General features: G+C 49.1%; 1 protein-coding gene across 3 annotated transcripts in view; it reads right to left on the reverse strand.

The window, feature by feature from the left end:
* Window positions 1-9,355: 9,355 nt before the first annotated feature.
* IKZF3 (IKAROS family zinc finger 3) overlaps window positions 9,356-17,110 on the reverse strand; it is a 91,552-nt gene continuing 83,797 nt past the window's right edge. For all 3 annotated transcript variants that reach the window (XM_077853092.1, XM_077853091.1, XM_077853093.1), the window contains one exon: window positions 9,356-15,664. In XM_077853092.1, the coding sequence (XP_077709218.1) occupies window positions 14,961-15,664 (704 nt within the window). In that variant the 3' untranslated portion in view covers window positions 9,356-14,960. The remainder of the gene's footprint in view (window positions 15,665-17,110) is intronic.

The following is a 17,110-nucleotide window of genomic DNA, read 5'->3' on the forward strand; positions in this document are numbered from 1 at the left end:
CCCATGGGTTCTGTCTGGCAAGAGCTGGCTAGCTGGGGTAGAGAAGGGGAGTGGGAGATGAGGGCACCAGGCCTTGGTGAATGTGTCAGGTAGGTCAGGGCCATGTATCCTCCAGCCTGGATGTTTCTTGAAGGCAGGGTGGTCTTGGTCACCTGAGAGTCTCCAGTGTCCAGCAGGGAGCCTGGCCCATAGTGACTGCCCAGTAATTTCTTGTTTAATGAATGCCATGTTTAAGGGATTGTCATCCAGATGAGATCTCCTGACAGGGCCTAAAGCCATGGAGGTAACTCTAACAGGCCTGGGAGCAGGAGCTGAGTTCCACAGCAGGGGCCTTCTGCAAGTCCTGGCCCAACTGCTGGGATGAGTCCTGTAACCATGCTGTTATGCATCTACCATCCCCGGACACGTAGCCCACTACCTCTCCCAGGTCCCCATGACCTCCATTGTCAACCCCACTCCCTCCTGCTTTCTACTTCTATAGTTTCCTCCCTTCAGAAAGCCATATAAACGGAACCCTAGGGGATCCTTGGGTGGCTCAGCAGTTTCGTGCCTGCCTTTGGCCCAGGGCGCAATCCTGGAGTCCCAGGATCGAGTCCCACGTCGAGCTCCTGGCATGGAGCCTGCTTCTCCCTCTGCCTGTGTCTCTGCCTCTCTCTCTCTCTCTCTCTCTCTCATAAATAAATAATAATAATAAAAATATTAAAAACAACAACAACAACAAAAACGGAACCCTACAACACTCAGCCCTAGGAGTCTGGCTCCCTTCTCCAACCCATCTTCCAACATCCAGAGTGATCCTTCCAAAATACAAGCCCAGATGGGCCCTGCAGGGTCTGGCCTCTCCCCACTGCCCATGCTGGTCTGTTTTTGTCTAAAGAGGTTTTAATCATAGGCAGCCTGGGTAGCTCAGCAGTTTAGCATTGCCTTTAGCCCAGGGCATGATTCTGGAGACCCAGGATGGAGTCCCACATTGGGCTCCCTACATGGAGCCTGCTTCTCCCTCTGCCTGTGTCTCTACCTCTCTGTCTCTCTGTTTCTCATGAGTAAATACATAAAATCTTAAAAAAAAAAGTTTTTAATCTAAGAATTTTACAGTTTTAGCTTAGGTGACAGGAGAGCTTTATAATAACTGTATCAAATTGGCAATACCTGGACCTGCCATATGATCTTTAAATAATGAAGAGATAAACCCTCTCTCCAGACACGTGAACTCCAATGAAGCATTATTTCTGCCAAGAAATAAAACCTCAGTCTCATCCCTTGGATCTAGCTGCTGGTTTATCAGAAGTACAGGGGACAGAGGAACATGTGAAATGACACATGCGTGGGGATACGATTACCCAGATCCAGACTAGGAAACTACAGAACAGATGACCCAGCTTCTTTGACAACAAAATTACGAGAAAAGATGAGGAATCTCTAGCTCTCAAGAAATTTAGATATATGTAATGTGCTGACTCATTTGATTCAAATCCAAACTACTAACTGTAAAAAATATTTATGAGCAATTGGGGGAAATTTGAGCACTGATGAGATATTCAATGATATTAAGGAATTATGGTTAACTTTTCAAGGGGTGATAAATGGTACTTGTGTGTGTGTTTAAGTCCTCACCTTTGAGAGATTGATTCTGAAGTATTTATAGGTGAAATGATGTCTTAGCTTTGTTTTTAAAATAACCCTAAGGGGAAAAAAAAAAATAACCCCAAGGTTAGGGGAGAGAGTCTGAGCATGGTCATGGGTTGCCCATGAGTTGACAATGGTTGAAGCTGCGTAATGGGTATATAGGGATTCATTAAATTCTCTAAATTTGTGTAAGCTTGAAAATGCTGTAGTAAAAAAAAATTTTTTAATGGAGAACCTCTCCCCAAATCTTTGGGATTGGGCACAAGGTAGTGGGATCCTGTTTGTCGGTGAGAAAACTGATGGTTCAGTGAGACCTGGCCCAAACTACAGTTAGTGGGAGAGCCAAGATTTCAACCTAGGTCTGAATACAGGTCTGGGCTGTTCTGCTACCCCTACCTGGCTGGCTTCCAGGTGGAATTCCTAAGTGGCCTGTGGGGGTGGGGTGGAGTGGGTGGGGTGATGGGATGGAGGGGTGTGGGGTGTGGGTGTCTTCCCCTGAAGAGCCCCTCCCTTCTCTGCAGCCCTGGTTTCTGGCTTGGGGGTTGTCCTGAGGTGAACTTGAGAAGGACCAGCCACCATAGCCAGTCTTTGAGCCAGGCTTGTCACTCCCAACCTTGGGGCTGGGGAGCCAGGCCTGTCAGACACAGGTGGGCCGAGAGCCTCATCCATCTTCCAGCTAAGAACTGTCTGGGTATTTACCCTGAAAAAATTACTGCAGCCAGGCATGAGAGGGGTGCAGATTTTGTTTCTTTTTAGCAGGACTTGAGGAAGCAGGGACCAGAGCAACCTGCTGCCTGCCACTTGCCATGGTTTCCAGAGCCATGGCATCCTATCACTGACTTCTCCTGGGGCCTGAGTGGACTGGTGCTGACAGTGTGACTGGCCAGGGATGCCCAGGGCCACTTCTACGGTGTGGGTGCTAGGGGTCCATGATGGGGTGGGAGTAAAGGGGCCAGAATGACTCACATCTTAAGCATGTCCAGGGATTTAGGCTGTTAGAAAACGACCCAGTGTCTCTTCATAGCCTGAGGTTATTATGATATACAAGGACAATGCATTGTCAATCAACTAATCAGAATATGTGGGATAGATACCACTTTCACTTTACAAACAGGAAACTGAGGCTCAAAGAGACTGATCCACCTGAGGTCCTATATGGAGTTGGAGACAGAGATCAGTCTGGGCCCAGCTAGTAGGTGGTAGAACATAGCCCTTCTTTGCCCTTTGTTCTCTGGCCCATCTGTTCTTAATGGTGGCTATTATGAAGGACCTGGGCCTTTGAGGACCCTTTGAGGTGGCAGCTGGCTTGACCCTGACCTGGATAATGGACATCAGCAGATGAACATCCTTGCTGGATAGCTGAGATCTCTGGCTTCTTGGAGGAGAGGCAGGAGCTGAGAATGTGGACACAGGGGCCCCTCAAGATCAGCTTGTGGGTGGACCCAGGGCAAGATTCCCCCACTCTCTAGACATAGGAAAGTTGCTGTTTTACTGCCAAAGAGGCTGAAGCATGATCCACAGAGCCCAGACAACAGAGGGGACTTCTAAGGATGGCTGCAGCGTGTGTGGTCAGTAGAGGCTTATGGTTATGATGAAATTTGGGCTACTGGGAGGGAGGCAGGGGCATTGTGGAGAAGGTAGAGGCTGGCACCTAACATACTATCTTTTCAGTATCAAGTTATTGGATTTGATTTTAAAAAGTATACAGGCTTTTTTGTTTTTGTTTTTAAAGATTTTATTTATTTGAGAGAGAGAGAGGGAGAGAGCAGGAGGAGGGGCAGAGGGAGAGGCAGAGAACTCAGTGCTGAGAACTCAGAGCCTGATGCAGGACTGTCTCACGACATGGAGATAATGACCTGAGCGGAAATCAAGAGTCAGCCACTTAACCGACTGAGCAACCCAGGTGGCCCAAAAGTATATGTGCTTATTAAAGAACATTTCAGAAATCAGAAGAAGACTTTGGAAAAGAAAAAAGAAAAAAATCCCTCTAATCTCCCTATGCTGAGGAGGACCCAGGCATTGAGAGGGTGACACAGGGCCCATATCCAGGGGGCTAGCCCTACATGTAGTAGTAGATCACAGACACCAGCTCCTAGGGCTAGCGTGACTGGTGGGAGCCTGGTGCCAGGGCACAGAGCTGTCCTTGGCAGTACCACAGGCCTGTAGGAGGATGGGGCCACAGGGTTGACCTCCCTTCCTGCTTGTGTGGAGGGCAGGGATCCTGCTGCCAATTTTAAGGACTTTGAGAACAGGTGGGAATGATTCTAGGGAAGCCCCCCTGCCGCCCCCTCCCGTCCCCACCACCTCAGGATGCCCTAGATGGGACATCCAGATAGACAAAAGCTCTGGACAACTGACGTTCTCCCTGATTCCAAAATCCTGTTCAATGAAATCTACACAGCCTCCAAGTACCTGGGTGGAGGGCCTGCTGGTGCCAGCAGAGGGTTCAACATTGGGTCAGTGATCCTGCCTGGCTCCTTCCTTGTGCCCAGCGCCAGGCACCCTGAGGAGGGAGAGAAGGAAGAAGAAAAGAAGACAGGCAAGAGAGATCAAGGCCATTTAGAAGGATCCTTTCTTCCAAACTGTCTATATAAGCAGTTTTCTACTGGCATCCTGCAGTCCAAGGGTTCCCGCAGGAGTCGGGGGCAGGTTGCGCTGGGGTTGGGGAGAGCACTGCTTATATCTGGGAGTTCGGCTTCATGGCACGCTTGGAAAAAAGGCTTCCACTACTGTATGACTGAACTGGTCTAGCAGACAGAAGAGAGGGCCCAGAGACGTCGGTTGGCCCAAGTGGCATGGGGCCTGTGGCAGAGTGCTTTCCTGTTCCGTGCTGTTGGCACAATCTTAGCTTTGGGGCTTGGGAGGGAGGTGCACAGTGTGGCCTCTTGGGACGGAGGATTCTGAGCTTCCTTCTGGGGTAGGGAGTGGAGAGAGTAGGGAAAAGACATATAAGGATCTTGGGGAAGTTGGCTGTTGCTGAGGGGTCTAGAGCCACAGAGGGGGTGATCCCGGGGGCTGAAGCTGATCCCCAGGGGTTTTCCATGACCTCCATACAAGAAGGGGTGTAGGAAGTGGGGGTAATGTGTGAGCGAGATGGGTTGTGCTCTCCGGGGCCGTTAATGAGCTCTGAAATCCAATCCCTTGTGGGGTGAGCTGCGATGGCTCTAGCGTCCTCTTGGCTGCTCCAAGGAAGAGGCGGGTTTGGTTTTTTTGGGGGGGGCACCTAGGACGGGGGGGCAGTTTATTGGAGCTGCGTTTTCATGGGAGGCAGTCTGCTTTTACTAGGACTGGGTTTATCTCGGAGTGGTTTAGGGGAGAATTAGGGAGACTCCACAGAGCTGGCGCCAAGGACGGATTCCTCCGCATTTACGGGCACACCCCGCGCCGCGATGAGATCCACGATGTAACATTAGTGGGGATTCTCACCGGCCAGCACCTCGACTTTCCGAAGGATTCCCAAAGTCCCACCTCTTGGTTCCCTTCTTCCAGGCCGAGCCACCGCGTCCCACACACGTCGGGGAGGCGCTGGGGTGGGGAGGGAGGGACGGCGGCCCGCGTCCACGAGGAAGGCAGCAGTCGGGGCGGGGGCCCGCGGTCGGGCGCGCGGCTGCGGGGCTGCGGGGCTGCGGGGCTGCGGGGCTGCGGGGCTGCGGGGCGCCGGGCCGTCGGGGTGTCGGGGTGTCGGGGTGTCGGCGCGGGAGAGGGTCGGCCCGCCTCGCCAGGGGGCGCGCTTCGCCTCGGGCCGCGGGGAGGAGGCGCGCGGCCTTCGCTCGAGCTGGTGGGCTGCGCGGGGGCCTCCGGCGCCGGGCGGGCAGCGAGGTCCGAGCGCCGGGCCAAGCTCCGCGGGGCCCCGGCGGCGAAGGCCACGGCCGGGCGGGGGCACCTCGGGGGCGCGGCGGGCGGGCGGGCGGGCGGGGCGCTCCTGCTCCCGGAGCCCCGCGCCCCCGCCTCCCCACGGCGCCCGCGCTCCCAGCCGCGCGGCGGCACTGACACCCAGCGGCCGTGGCGGGGAGTGCAGGCGCCGCCGCTCGGCTCCGCCGGCAGGGTCGGCGCCTCTCGAGGTTCCCACTCGCGGCGACGGGCGGGCACCCCAGGCGAGAAGGCCGCGCTCTGCAGGCTGCCTCGCGGGGCACTTCCCCTTCCCTTCCCCTCCCCCAGTTTCCTCCGGGCCAGGCGCCCGAGCGCTGGGAGATCCTGGAGGGCTGCGGTGCCCGGAAGGGCGGGGCGGGGCGCAGCGGCGGCGCTGGGCTGTGACCCCGAGCAGTTTCACTTCTGGAATCCTACCCGGGTGTGATGGGAGAGCATCTGGGGTGGGGGCCGGGGTGGGGGTGATGCTCACAGGCGTGCCGCCGGCCGGCGCTCGGGACCCCGAGGGAGGAATGGCTTGCTGCTCCCGGGGAGTCACGCGCCCCACGCCTCCCTGCATTTTCCAACCGGCCCCCCGCCCCGCACGGGTTCCACTCCGCCGTCCCCGGAGCGGCCTCTCCTCCCCAGCCGCCGCCGCCTCCGCGGGGGCTGCCGACCCCCGGAGAGGCCCCGAGCGGCGTGGGCGGCAGGAGGCGCGAGCTGTGAAGCCGCAGGCAGGGGGTTAGGCTGCGGGCTGCTGAGACGCCGAGCTGTTTCTCAGAAGTGCAGCTGCCCCTCCCCTCACACCCCCCTCGGCTCCCACCTCGCTCTGCACCCCTTCCCCCTCCGCCCAGCCTTCGCTCTCTGGGCACCCCCAACCCGGGAATCTGGGGTCTGAGTCCACGCAGGATGAAGAGAGCCTGAGAGAGGACGGGGCCGGGGGTTCAGACAGCCTCGGTGCCAGGGTCACCTCCGCGTCCCCCACGCTCCTGTGGGCCCCGATGGGAATTTCCTGCAATGCTTTAGAAAGTGACCACTTTGGAGAACCACAGGCGGCTCTAACCGTCGTTCCAAGCGCCCACCTCCTGTCAGTGCCTGAGTGTGGTGCGGAGAGAAGGACGAGGGCACAGCCTCTTTCTCTCCTCTTCGTCTGGAGTTAGAGGGAAGGCCTGGCTTGGTCTTAGCCGGAAGGAACTTTATAGAGATCCAGTTCCAGGGAAACATGAAGGCCCAGAGAGGGAAATGAAAGTGCCCACGGTCACCCAGAGAGTGGCAGGGCTGCGACTGGAAGCCAAGAGTCCAAATACTCAGCTGGAATCCGTACCAGCCTTTACTGAGACTTCAGAGCTTTGCTGGATTCATTGATTCTGTCACTCTCCCCCCACCCCCACCCCCCCACTCCCCCCAGACTAGGGAGGGTGGGTAGGGTATGCGACAAGGAGGTAGAGGTGCTGGGACCAATTCCAGTGGGGGTGGGATGGGGATTGACCTCACCCCAAGGACAAGCCTGGGGAGGAGGTGACATCTGCCCCCCTAGTTCCCACCAGCCGCCCCCAAGGCTGTGGTTTATTTGACTAGGCTGCTCTTCTAGGCCAGGGGGCCTGGTGGGGGGGGTGATGGGAAAAGACTGCTCTAGGGCTTCCTGCCCCATCAGTCCTGGGGAAGGGGGGCAGTTTACATCACCCACAGGCCCTCTAACCTCCATAGTTTCCACTGCAGTGCTCTTTCCTTGGGTATATTCAGGTTATTCTGGGGGAAGGCCTGTTATTGGGGGGGAAGGGAGGTAGCTGCCTACTTCACAGGTCAAGACAGAGTTAAAAAAACCGCAGCAAATGCAACACCCCGTGTCCTTCAGGGACTTTCCATGACACCTTCCTTCCCCCTCTCCCCCAAGCCAGGGAGTACCTCCCCAGAGGGCCTCCCCACCCCAGGTGCAGTGGCTTTTGGCTTTTATGCAAACAACCGTCTGACCGGGAATGCTCTGCAGCCAGAACTTGTGTCCTGGGCCCAATGTGCTCTTCCACCATCCCCCAGCGTTCCTGGCCTTCCCAGAGCTCTCATCTCCACTTTTCCACAAACTCTGGGTGCTAGGGAATGGGAGGTGAGGGAAGGGAAACAGGTCCTTGTCCCCCTCCTTGCCTTTGGATGGCAGTTGCCTGCAGGTGGAGGTTCGGGCACACAGCCTGTGTGAATGGCCTGGTTGTGTTGAGTGATGGGGGAGGGGGCGGAAGAGTGTGCAGGTGTGGGGTGGCCTCCCCTGCCAGGCCCACTACCCTCTAAAGTGTCACATTAGTTCCCAAGAATTAGGAAAAGAAAACTGTCCTTAGGCTGAAAGCCCATCCAGCCCCTCGCCCAGCTCCAGCCAGCCCCAGAGCTCTCTCCACTGCTCTCACTGGCAAATGGGATCAGGTCTCTGGTCTCCCTTTCTCTCTTAGTTGCTCCTACTTTGTGAAGGGACTGGGGCTGAGGAAGGCCACATACCACTCTCTCTAAGGCTGAGAATCAGCTACCCAGAAGCCACTTTTCAATGTAGTTAGTGTTAGAATACAAAGGCAGGCTGCCACACAATTCCTCTCTCCCTGCCCTGAGTGCTGAGACTGCAAAGCCTGCTGGAGAGCCTCCAAATAATCTGATGCTGCAGGGAGGGAGTTGGTGCTGAGTAGAGAGCCAGAGGAAGTTGCCACCAACCAGGTCCCACCTTTGCTAATCCTAAACTTCAGAAATGGCTTTTTCCTGCCTCTCTCACAAAGGAGGGGAAAGGGAAGGTGTTCTGGAGGAGGCTGAGCAGAAGGTCAGATCACCTCCCAGACTCTGGTCTGACATGTTCTAAGAGAGAACAGAAGATACCAAGACAGGGAGAAAGCTAAATAATCTCTATGCCATTCTCCTAGGACTTTCTCCTCAACACTTTAGGTTTGGGCCCCCAAGTATCTTAAGACTATATTTAAATGCAGCTGAGGCACCTGAGTAGCTCCATTGGTAGAGCATGTGGCTGTTTGAAAATAATTTATTTATTTAAAGATTTTATTTACTTATTCATGAGAGACACACACACAGACAGGCAGAGACACAGGCAGAGGGAGAAGCAGGCTCCTCGAGGGGAGCCCGATGTGGGACTCAATCCCAGTACTCTGGGACCACGCCCTGAGTCGAAAGCACTCAGTCGCTGAGCCATCCAGGCACCCCTCTTTTTTTTTTTTTTTTTTTTTTTAAGATTTATGAGAGAGAGGCAGAGGGAAAAGCAGCCTCCATGCAGGGAGCCCAATGTGGGACTCGATCCTGGAACTCTGGGATCACGCCCTGAGCTGAAGGCAGACACTCAACCGCTGAGCCACCCAGTGCCTCCAGAGCATGTGACTCTTGACCTTAAGGTTTAATTTTGAGCCCCACGTGCGGTGTAGAGATTACTTAAAATCTTAAAAAAAAAAAAAAGTAAAAAAGAAAAACTTGGCTGCATTTAGTGACTGCACTTGATTTTTCCAAATTCCTACGAAACTTGGATGTTTCTGAGACCCCAGACATGAAAAAGCCAGGACTTGCCTGTCTTGCCCTTGGTGGGAGCAAGGGCAGAGCTGTGTCTTGGAATTGAGAGATACTGCAGGGTTGATCCTGCCAAATCCAGTCCCCAACTTTCTCTGGTCCCCTTAGTGAACTAAGGGCCAGTGGAACCAGAACCCGACTCTAGGAGTATGGGAGCAACAGCAGGATGCCAACGGCAGGCTCAGCAAGGCATCAGAACAGATGTCTTATTCAGTGAGAATTTCATTTACCTTGGTACTTGGACTTTAAGAAATAGAGGGGCTAAATTAAGAAAATAGTCCTAGAGACAGAATTAAACTCTTCCATTTTCTGACAACTACAAAGGATAGGCATGCACAATGACTAATTTTAAACACACCAGTATTTTTTTTTTTTATTTTTCAGTGTAAAAATCAAACATGATAAAGAAACCTTGAAAACTATTAGCAGTTTTTTTTTTTCTTTTTTTTTTTTTTTAATGTGACGACGCACTCATTATGGTTCTGGCAGGGTTACAGCATTGCTACATTTCAGAAGCTGACTTTCTTTAAAGAGTCTTTACAGAGGAGTAGGATACCTTACGGTACTCCAAATGGTTGGACTGTGGGTAAAATTCAAGAGGAGTTAAGAGGGAAGGTCACTGCTGGGCAGGGAGGGCATTTCTGAGAAACCCAGATGAGAATGCTATGAGCATAGGCCGTGTCAAAACCACTCGGTAAGGTCTCCCTCTCTTCCTCTTGGGGAGAAGGCCACCCTGAGCCCCTTTGAACCCCCAAACCAGGTTCCCTTCTTCCCCTGTCATTCTGCAGACAAGGGTCATCCACAGACCACACGTGTGGTGGCTTTGGCAACCAGAAATTAAAAATAAGCTATGGTTTTTCCAGTAGCCAAAATGATCCCTCACCAAAGCTCATAGATGAGAACCTGAGCATGCAAAACCACAGTCTGGGTGAAGGGATGTCTGCTTTTCAAATGATCTGCTAATACTTTGCAACCCACAGTAATTTGGTTTCTGTGAACCCACAGAAGCAGGCCCACCTAAAAGGGTTTTGTCTGCTAACCTGGAAAAGTCCTTGTGTAAATGAGTCACTGGCAATGGGATCATTTTTAAGGCTGCCCCATTTTCCTAATACGTTAAAATGTTTGTTCTCAGTCTTTTTAGGAGAGGAAGGAGCAAAGTAGCTTCAGAAGCTAGGCCTCACAGATGTGTGGCACAGGCTTGGGAGAAGGGGGTTGGTTGATATTATGGGACTGCACTCCGGGCTTTTTAGAGTAGGGTGGATATGGAGATGGACAGTGAGGACCATTTGAGGAAACTCTTAAGTTACTTGGGGAGTTAATAATTGAGAGCTGATGAGACAAGGAGGGAGCAAAGCCATTCTACTTCCCTGGCTGCAATGCCGTGAAGGGTCTGTACCATGAGGTTCACTCGTGTTGGTTCTAACAGTCAGCAATATTCTTTACTCTTACTCATTAAAATAGCATGATGGAGACTGTGTGTTAGAGATCAGACGCCTCCACTGCCTTCTGAATTACTGAACTGTGATCCTAGTACGGCCTTTGAATATTTCCATGTCTTTAAATCCACATACCATACATATAGTGGAAAATTTGTAACCATCCAAAATACACCTCCCCTCCCTGGCAAGTAACATCATCTCGTAGACAAAATTACATAAAATCTCATAACATCCTTGGGAGGTAGATATTATGTCCTTACATTTTAAAAAATCAAACATTAACATTCCATTTTCAAATGATAACTCAATCAATATCAATGTACATGACAGTCCAGTCTTGTAATATTCAGAGGAAACTTGCATTCAACTTTTTCAAAGTGCGAAGATCTGTTTATCATGTTGACAGCATGTTGGGGTACACACTATCTACAGGTTGGGTGAATGGAGCTACAGTCTTGTGTTCTGAGCTTAGGCAAGTCTAAAGCCTACTCTTTTCCTCTAGGCTCTTCTGAGTCCACACTTAGAGGCAGCAGTGCCCAGTCCTGGGTTCACTGATCATTCACAGAGTCATTCGATCCTTCAGCTTTAGAGAACAGAATCTTTTTCCTAGGGTGTCCCAGGTCTAGCCTTTAGTTTCAGGCCAAAATTGTCTTCTTGCCAGGCACTTAAGTCCCAAATCCATTCTGTTTTTCTGAACTCTTCTATAGGGAGAGATTCTCTGATCTATACTCTCTGAGCATAAAAATAACTTCCAATTCTTTAAAAGAGATTATCACTGTATATCTCTTCACCTTTGCACAGCCTGATAGTATTTTCTAGGACATAATTTTCCTCACTCTACTTTTTCTCTTCTTGAGCTCATAATATCAATTCCAAGTTTTTGTGAAAAGGCTTGCCTGTTTCTGAGGATTCAAATCTTGAGTGGCCTGGAGTTTCCAAATCTCCACTAGAGATAAATGAACCTATTCTCTGTGGGGTACACTTTAAAGTTAGGACTCTAAGCATTTAAAACATTTCCATTACGGTCTTACTGCCTATGCTTGGATATGTATCAGCAGTAACGCTTTTTCCTTTAAAACATGCTAAATCTCACATTTAGCAGAGAGGAAAAAGCAGAGGAGGAGAATAAGAACAGTGATACAGAGACTACTTGGAAAAACTTTATGTTGGTGTGAGATTTGTTCATAACACAGTGTTTCAACTAAGCAAAATTTTGTGCTTTTTTTCTTTGCAAAAGAAATCTGAGGTCATTTTATATCTGGGCCACTGTGAGTATGGACCTAGCAAAATGTTAAGCACTGCATTTAAAAGGTGAGAAATGTTGTCACTGACAAAGTCAGAAGCTGAGTCAGGAACAGCTCAGAATGGGTAACAAGGCATAAGATTAGTTAGCTTATCTGTGTCAAGGCAAGTATCTTTTAGGGAGAATGACTTAAAGAACCTAAAAGCTAGTGGGTTTATCAATATCTTTTTTGCCCTGGTGGTGGTGGTGGAGGGTAATGGGGAAGACACTTCTGTTTAGTTCTCTGCCAGTAGGAAATACCTGTGCAATGATTCAAGTGAGGTGATAAGGAGTATCTGGAGAGCCAGTTCTCTTCCCTTTCTCCCTCACTCCAATTCTGTCACCTTGGCTGCAAGGAACTTCTCCTGGGGTTGGTTGTTCCTTGAATTGTGGCCTCCTGGTGTGTGGTGGGAAATGATGGAGAGCCCAGACCTATGAGGTGCATGTCAGAGGGACTCTGACTGAGAAAGGAAATGTGCTGCCTGAAGCTGCTGCAGGACCTCACTGTCCAACATGGCCGGATGTGAATCCTGACTCTGTCCTTCTTTCTAAGGGATTTTGCTAAGATTCTCCTTCCCCCTGTCCTCTCCTTCCCACCCCCCACCCCCCAGCAAGGGCGAAGGGCATTTATTGGTATAAGGGGTACCTATAGAAGGAAATGTTTACCTGTGTGGTGGCAACCACTACATACTACCTGGTTTGACTTTAGGATTTAAAAACATGGAATTTGCACATACAAATTTTCTCTGGACTTGGTGTGCTGCGGTCTAGTCCCAGAATGCTACAGTGAAAGTAGCATTTGTGAGTGGTCACCCCACTTAGAAAACTGACCTCTGAAGAATGGAAATAATCTGTTAGTCACAGGGAAAATGAGGGTCATGTCTGCAAAAAAAGTCCCTAGGTTAGTGGGATGGGCCTCTTTCATTATCTTAAGGTGCAAAAGTTGGTTTCTTCAGAAAGACTTTTCCACAGCTCTGTTGGAAATGTTCACTTTCCCTAGCTTTCTCTCCAACTAATACTTGCTTCCAAATTCTCTTTCTTTTGTCCTCTGAAGAGTCAACAGGATGTGTGGCATTTCAAGAGTATAATGAGCAGCTCCATTGCCACAATGGGTGTCAGCAACCTGGCGTAGTTTGGAGTCTAGGATTACGGAAATACAGTGACATGCTGAAGACTATGCACTGAAATACATCTAGTCTTTTAGCTAAAATCTCAAACATGTTGGGACTGTTACCATGGAATTTCACAAAATCTTTTTTCCTGAGACAGACACCATGTTACATGGAAGGATAAGCCATTTGTGCAGTGTGAGGTGGAACATTTTAATTACTGGCAGCACATAAATTAGTTGAGTTTGAGTCTAATGCCTAAGCCCTTTCAAAATATCAAGGCAGATACATAAAATGCGAATCTACCAGGAATTGGAGATTCTTATTCTTGGCTTTGGTAGAATTGTGCACAAAATTGACTCTTAATTTGTAAATAGGTTCCATGAAGTTGTCCCTGGAAGCAGAATTTATTTTCACTAACACCAGTTCTTAAAAAGGGGGGGAAAAAGGTTTTGGCAAGCAGCTGCAGGTGCCACTCTGTGTATATACACTTTGGGGCAAGATCAAAATACCTTCCTGTTTTTTGTTCCTCCCACCATCCTCTTCACATTCACAACTCAGTGGTTAAAGGAAAAATTTAACACTACCATTTTCACACCAAAGAAATGTGAAACAGGTATTCATATACATATTCTCCTACTTAATACCTATACATTAAAAGGCTTAAAAGATAATTAGGGTTATAGCATAATCACATAAATTTAAAGCTGAAAGGGACCTTAGAGAGTGTCTAAGCCCAACTCTTATTTTATGGTTGAAGAAACTCAGTTTTAAGAGTTTAGTGATTTGCCCAAAGTCTTTCAGCTAATTAGCAGCCAATATGGAATGCATAAAGATTTTGGGACCCCTACTGCAGTACTAATTTTACAATTATCCTTGCACTTTTCCTTGATAGCATATTGCATAATTTAATGATACAGCTGGCCAATACATCTGCAGAACCAAGATCTGACTTTCAGGAATCTTTCTGGCATACAGCAGCTCCACTTAGGGAGAAAAACCCAGTTTGATCAAGGGAGAACCTGTCAGCAGAGGTATGTCCCTCTTCACCCCATCAGAAAGCTCAGCACTGACCCAAACAACACTCATGATGTCTGTCCCTGTGGGGAGGGGGAGACTAAGTTACGCTTTTTGGATTGTTTGGTGGTTTTCTGTAAAAAAGAAAAAAAAATCAGCAAGTTTGCTTTGGGTCTGTACACTAATGCTCCATGGAGACCAAAACCTTTCAAGTAGCTGCCCCCACCTCCGGGGTGCTGCTAAACCATTTCCCCCTCAGAGTCCAGTTCTGCCAATCTTGATCACAGGAAATGGATGCCACCATCCATAGCTGACAACTTCCTGGAATTTCAATGATGCTCTATGTTTAAAACCATCAGTTCTTCTGGCACAGAATTTCTTCTATAGATGATTGGTTTAACCTAAAGCAGCTTTTAAATTGATATGGGAGGGTAAAGGGTAGAAGCAGAAGGATCATAAAATGGCTTGATTTTTTTTCCCCTTCTGTGATAAGAAATGGGTCTGCTGTTTGGAGACTGGAGTCTTCAGTTACTGGTAACAGATACTTATTTTATGGCTGTTCTTTTCCTTACTATTAGACTCTAATTTGGGATGAGGAGATTATGTCCTAGACTTTCAGTCTGTGTTAAGTGCAGAAGAGTGTGGCTTCCCAGGGAGGTTAGCTGGTGAGCTCTTCTTTGTGGCCCCGGGACATATGACCAAAAGGCTTTTCCACATATGGAGGATATATCTCAGGAAGAATGTCTCATTCAGCACAACTGGAGGGCTCTTTTGACTGGCAACAAACTCCAAGGACTGCTTGTTCCATTGCTGCAAAAGATAACGACCAAATACTTCACTGGCTTTTAAATATTATAAAACTTCAAGTCCCTGATGAGAAAACAAATGTCTCACAAAAATGATAGCATGATATATCTGCAAACAATTTCTGAATGAAGACAGTGTTTCCCTGTTGCCCATGTGAACATGACCCTTTGGACACTAAAAATAGTATGGGAATGAGTTTGGAAGTGAGTTTGGAGAATAATTCGTTAGGTGGGGTGTCGGTTTTTACAAATGATGTCGAACACTCAGGCGTAAATCATCTCTGGGACCAGATGTTCACTTCAGCATGGCTCTGTGCTCTCCTCTGGCTATGTGAGATGAGAATTCATACCGATCATGGCTTCGATATCCACACATGTTACACTCAAAAGGGTCACGAAAGCCGTGGCAACCCATGTGAATAGTAAACATCACGTAATCCAGGAAGAGGACTCGACAGTGGTCACACCGATACACATCCATCACCTCCCCTTCTTTGTTGATCACTTTGATGGAGTCCCTTGGACAGATAGGTGGGGGCTTGAGGAGTTCATAAGAGCGGGGGATCTCCTTCAGAAGTGGCATCCCATTGCGGGCCCGAGGGGGGACCATGTGATTTTGCTGGTAGATGTGATTCTGGCGTTCTTCATGATTGCTATCAGTGTCCGTGGAGTCATGGCCACTATTGTTGGGGGAGAGGCCTCTTTCAGAAGGCAGGCTCTTCTCTGGCAAGTGGATATTCTTCTTTTCCAGGTCCTGGGGGTTACCATTTGGCATCTCTGCACGGGTGAGGGCTATGGGATACATGCTGCTGATAACTGGAACCATCTCTGATGTGGGAGCAGGTGGGGTCTGGACCAAGGGGCGCAGGGCTTCCGCACCAAGATAGCTGATGGCATTATTGATGGCTTGATCCATTATCCGGGTCTGTATTATCTCACTCTCTTTCTCGTACATATAGCTGGGATTATAGTTGACATCAAAGCAATGGCGCTTCTCACCTAGAACAAGTGAAAGAAAGAATTACAAGAGGAAGAACACAAATGCAGAGTTTGTAAAAGGATTTTCCAGAGTCCCTGAAAAGGGAGGAAACACATGCCTGTTTAACACCCAGCCAAGGCAGGATGGTTCCAATCGGTGCTGGGGACAGTTGTAAGGGACAGTAACTGACAGCACACGCTTGGACAGTCAAAATAAATTAAGCCAGCAGGCAAAAGGGTGAGTCAGAGATGTCATTAAGTTGAGGCTACAATATGAGCTGTTTCCACTGCACACGTCAGAGGGAAGTGCTGGAGAAAACAGAGAAAAAGAAGGAAGAGGACACCGGGTCAGGTTCACAGGGAGCCAGGGAGCTACCACTGTGCAGGAGCATGGCCACTTCTGCACTTCGACTGCTCATGGACTCTCAACACTCAATGGATTCCTAAACTGTTATTTTGTTTGTTATTTTCTGCTCGTAATACTAGGGACCCTGGGGGACGGAAGTGCTGCAAGAAGTGAGGACCTCAGCAACTGGCCTCTGCAGCTCTTTAAATAGCTACAGAGGCAGAAAAAATAGCCCCCAAACCTCCAACTTACCACTCCCCAAACACATTGTCTCCAGACTGAGATTTAAGTAAAAGAACTTCAAATGTAGAAAGTTTTAGAAAAGCCTTCTTGAAAGATCATGGTCTTTGTCTTTTTCATAAAGTATATTATTCTTTTGCTTGAAAAAACTGTATCATTGATACACATGTGATCATTAGGACCCATCTCACGTTTAACTGAAAAATTTATTTGTGGTCACCCTCTCATACTGCTCATGTCAAACTGCTGAGAAATTCTGAAAACAGAGTTTAGCCACCTTTTGGGTGTGTGGGTGTTGTGTGTTAGAAAACAGAGGCTCTCTGGCCACAGGGAAGCCAGGAGCAAGGGTCTGCAGTGATGGCAGATGTGCTCCATGGTGAGTGGCTGGCAGAAGGAAGAGAAAGCAGGGAGGATGTGTCAAGTACTGAAAGTGAGGCTAAGGTATCGCTGATGTTTTTTCATTCTGTAGACACTAGATTCTGGAGAGATTTACTGAACCATATCCTCTCTTCCGTAACATTCCAAAATGTTATGGTTCCAAAATCTGTCACTGCCATGCACTAAAGGGTCTAATAAAGAAACAACACATACACACACAAAAGGGATCAGAAGAACTAGTTCCTGTTCTTGAGATGTCTCCAAACTAGTGGGAGAGAAACAAGTGGGAATTGGAAAAAAAAAAAAAATGTTAGAAATTGTGAAAGGGCTTCTCTGCTCTGTGGGGACCTTTGATTTTATTATTTTATTTTAAAGATTTTATTTATTTATTTTGAGAGAAAGAGAGCATACAAGCAGGGGAAGGGGCAGAAAGAGAGGGAGAGTGAGAATCTCAAAGAGATTCTGTGCTGAGTGCAAAGCCCCATGTGGCGGCTCAATCCCAT

This window comes from Canis aureus, chromosome 16 (assembly GCF_053574225.1).
Source record: "Canis aureus isolate CA01 chromosome 16, VMU_Caureus_v.1.0, whole genome shotgun sequence".
Lineage (NCBI taxonomy): Eukaryota > Metazoa > Chordata > Mammalia > Carnivora > Canidae > Canis > Canis aureus.